The sequence below is a fragment of the Apaloderma vittatum genome, unplaced genomic scaffold (assembly GCF_000703405.1).
Source record: "Apaloderma vittatum isolate BGI_N311 unplaced genomic scaffold, ASM70340v1 scaffold6571, whole genome shotgun sequence".
In the NCBI taxonomy this organism is placed as follows: Eukaryota; Metazoa; Chordata; class Aves; order Trogoniformes; family Trogonidae; genus Apaloderma; species Apaloderma vittatum.
The window spans coordinates 1-2446 of NW_009700717.1; the positions used below are offsets into that span (position 1 = coordinate 1).

The following is a 2446-nucleotide window of genomic DNA, read 5'->3' on the forward strand; positions in this document are numbered from 1 at the left end:
TGTGCGTTTGTAGGAACAGTGAATTTGTGTTAGAAATGGACAAAGTTTCCAAGTCCCTCTGCGCAAGTGGTAGTTGTTTTCCCCAGTGGTGTGGTGCTACAAGGAGTAGTAGAGAGCAGAGCTTTTACTGAGTAGCTCCTTATCACTTTGATAGTGGGTGTCTGTGCCAGGGCCCCACCCGCTCCGAGCAGGGAAAGCTTAATGCCCTTCTCCACGAGTGTTGCCGTGGTTCACTGCAGAGACCATCCCTGTGTCACCCGCTTTGCTGTGGGGTGACGTAGCCGAGGGGTGTGAAAACGCCTCCGTGCTTCGAAGAAGTCCCCTGTGGTGGCAATTCTGGCTCTTGCGTGGGACCAGCCCGTCGCGTGCGGTGCCGGTCAGGCCATTAGCATCCAGATTGGGATGCTGGCACCATTATTTTTCATTTTGAGACTCAAGAGCCCTGTGAGGAGAGCATGTGTGCTGCTGAGCAGCTCGCTCCCACGAGGGAGGTGAGGAACCTTCTCTTAGTAGTGATAAATGACTACAGGCCATGCCAGAGCCATCACACGAGGGGGTTGCTGACGTGGTTCTTGAGGTGCATTTGTTGGGCAGAGCGTCTTGTTTGGAGATCCGAGTGGGAATGGAGGAGCACACCCTGGTTTCAGTGGTCAGGGATCAACGTGATGCTGTTGACTCTTGAGGACAATTTGTCACCAAAGTCAGCGTCTGCTCAATGCTGGTGCCATGGTAGAACCCAACCAGCTGCACACTCTGCAATTTTATCAAGTTATAATTCAGTGTCTTAATTCGGAAGGGAAAAAACCCCTTCCAGCGAGTGCACAAAGTTGGTGGAGGATCTTTGTCATCCTTCCGTGTGGTCTTGACCCTCACAAGGGAGCAGGAGCCAGTTAGATGCCCTGATTCAGCAAAGCACTTCTAAGAACTTGCTTAACTTCAAGCACATGGTGGCTGATGTGCCGCTGCTTAAAGCCAAGTGTGTGCTTGGGAGCTTTGCTGGTTCAAGGTTGGTGGGAGCGGGGCAGGAGAGGCCGAGTGCTGCCGCGGCGTCACGAGATGCTGCTTGGAATGGACCAAGGCTCCTACTGTGGCTCGTTGGCTGAAGCCAGCCTGGCCCAGGGCGTGCCAAGGAAGGAGTGTCTTTTTGTCACCTGACACCTTTTTTTCAGTCATAAACGTAGTATTGAGAGCTTCTGTTAAGTCTGTGGATGTCTTTGGGCTGTGGTTGTCTTCAGCACAGATGACGAAAGCGTTGCTCTTCAGGAGCAACATGCCAGCTTGTGTGGTTTAGGGTGCCCAGGCGGGGGGAGATGCGCAGGGGAAACTGCAGCATTTTCAGTAGCGAAGCCCACTTTGAGAAGTTGAGGGGAAACCTCCATTCTTCAAAGATTTGGGACACTCTTGATCTCGAGTTGCTTCCAAGTGTCTTTTCTTCCATTGGGTGTTTATAACCTTGGAAGAGTTCCTACCCCAAAAGAGAAAGCACGAGGGTTTTGCTGATAAACTGAACGCAACACTAACACAAGCTTTTGTTTTTGCAGAGTCTCCACCACCTCCCTACTCTCGGCTGTCTCCTAATGATGAGCAAAAGCCACTGGGTACGTGTTTTGTCCTTTTTTGATCTCCCGGCAGCTCTTTCAGGGTGCAATCCTGGTGGTTCTAAGACATGGCACATCAGGCAAAAGCCAACAAGTTGGGATTTTATGGCTGCTCGTTATTTCTGAGCAAGCATCAGCTGACAGGTTTTAAGAAGTAGATGGATGTCAGTTTATCATACCAAATTACCGTGTAGACACATGCATATTTTCCAAAATAATATGAAGCGCTATTTTTAATGAAGGCGTAATGAAAGGTTACCAGACGTCATGTTTTGTCTGCGTGTGTAATCTGCGGCATGATGGAGCGAAGGGGGAGTGGGTGCCATTTCCATACCATGGAAGAACCGGCTATTATCCTTCCTCTCCTTATTAAAATGAGACGTAAACTCTTTGAAACTTGGTGCTGTGTAATTTCTGGGTGGTGTATCGCTTATCCTGATGAATTATGAAAGTCCTTTTTTAAAAAAGCTGGGGAGGGCTGCCTGGGAGGTTAGGCTGGGCATGAAGGGCTGCTGCAGAGCCTGGCACGTGCACCTTGATCCTGGTCCTGCGTGGTGGACCGTGGCTCGGAGATGTTTTGAAATCGGCGCTGCTGCATTCTGACCATCCTTTCTCAGCGCCCACTTCTTCCTCAAGTTGACGGGCAGCAAAGATGTGGGAGGGAAGGAAGGAATCCCATGTCCATCTTGATTTTTTTTGCCGGGATGGGTGCAGCTGTGGCCGTGTGGAGCATGGGATTTCTCCCTCCGTCCCGTAGCCGGTGTCTCGGACACGCAGGGTGGGTAATGACGGAGGCAAGCGGCTTTGGCAGGGGCTTGGAGGAGGCAGGCGGGGGGTTCCTGGGGGGG

The 2446-nt window shown here is 51.3% G+C and overlaps 1 protein-coding gene across 1 annotated transcript in view; it reads left to right on the forward strand.

Annotated features, from left to right (window-relative positions):
- Positions 1 to 1541: 1541 nt before the first annotated feature.
- The window catches only part of SMAD6 (SMAD family member 6), a gene marked incomplete at its 5' end in the record, with an annotated part of 37461 nt that continues 36556 nt past the window's right edge, over positions 1542 to 2446 (forward strand). Inside the window, one exon of the mRNA XM_009878836.1 lies at positions 1542 to 1598. Coding sequence (XP_009877138.1) covers positions 1542 to 1598 — 57 coding nt within the window. The remainder of the gene's footprint in view (positions 1599 to 2446) is intronic.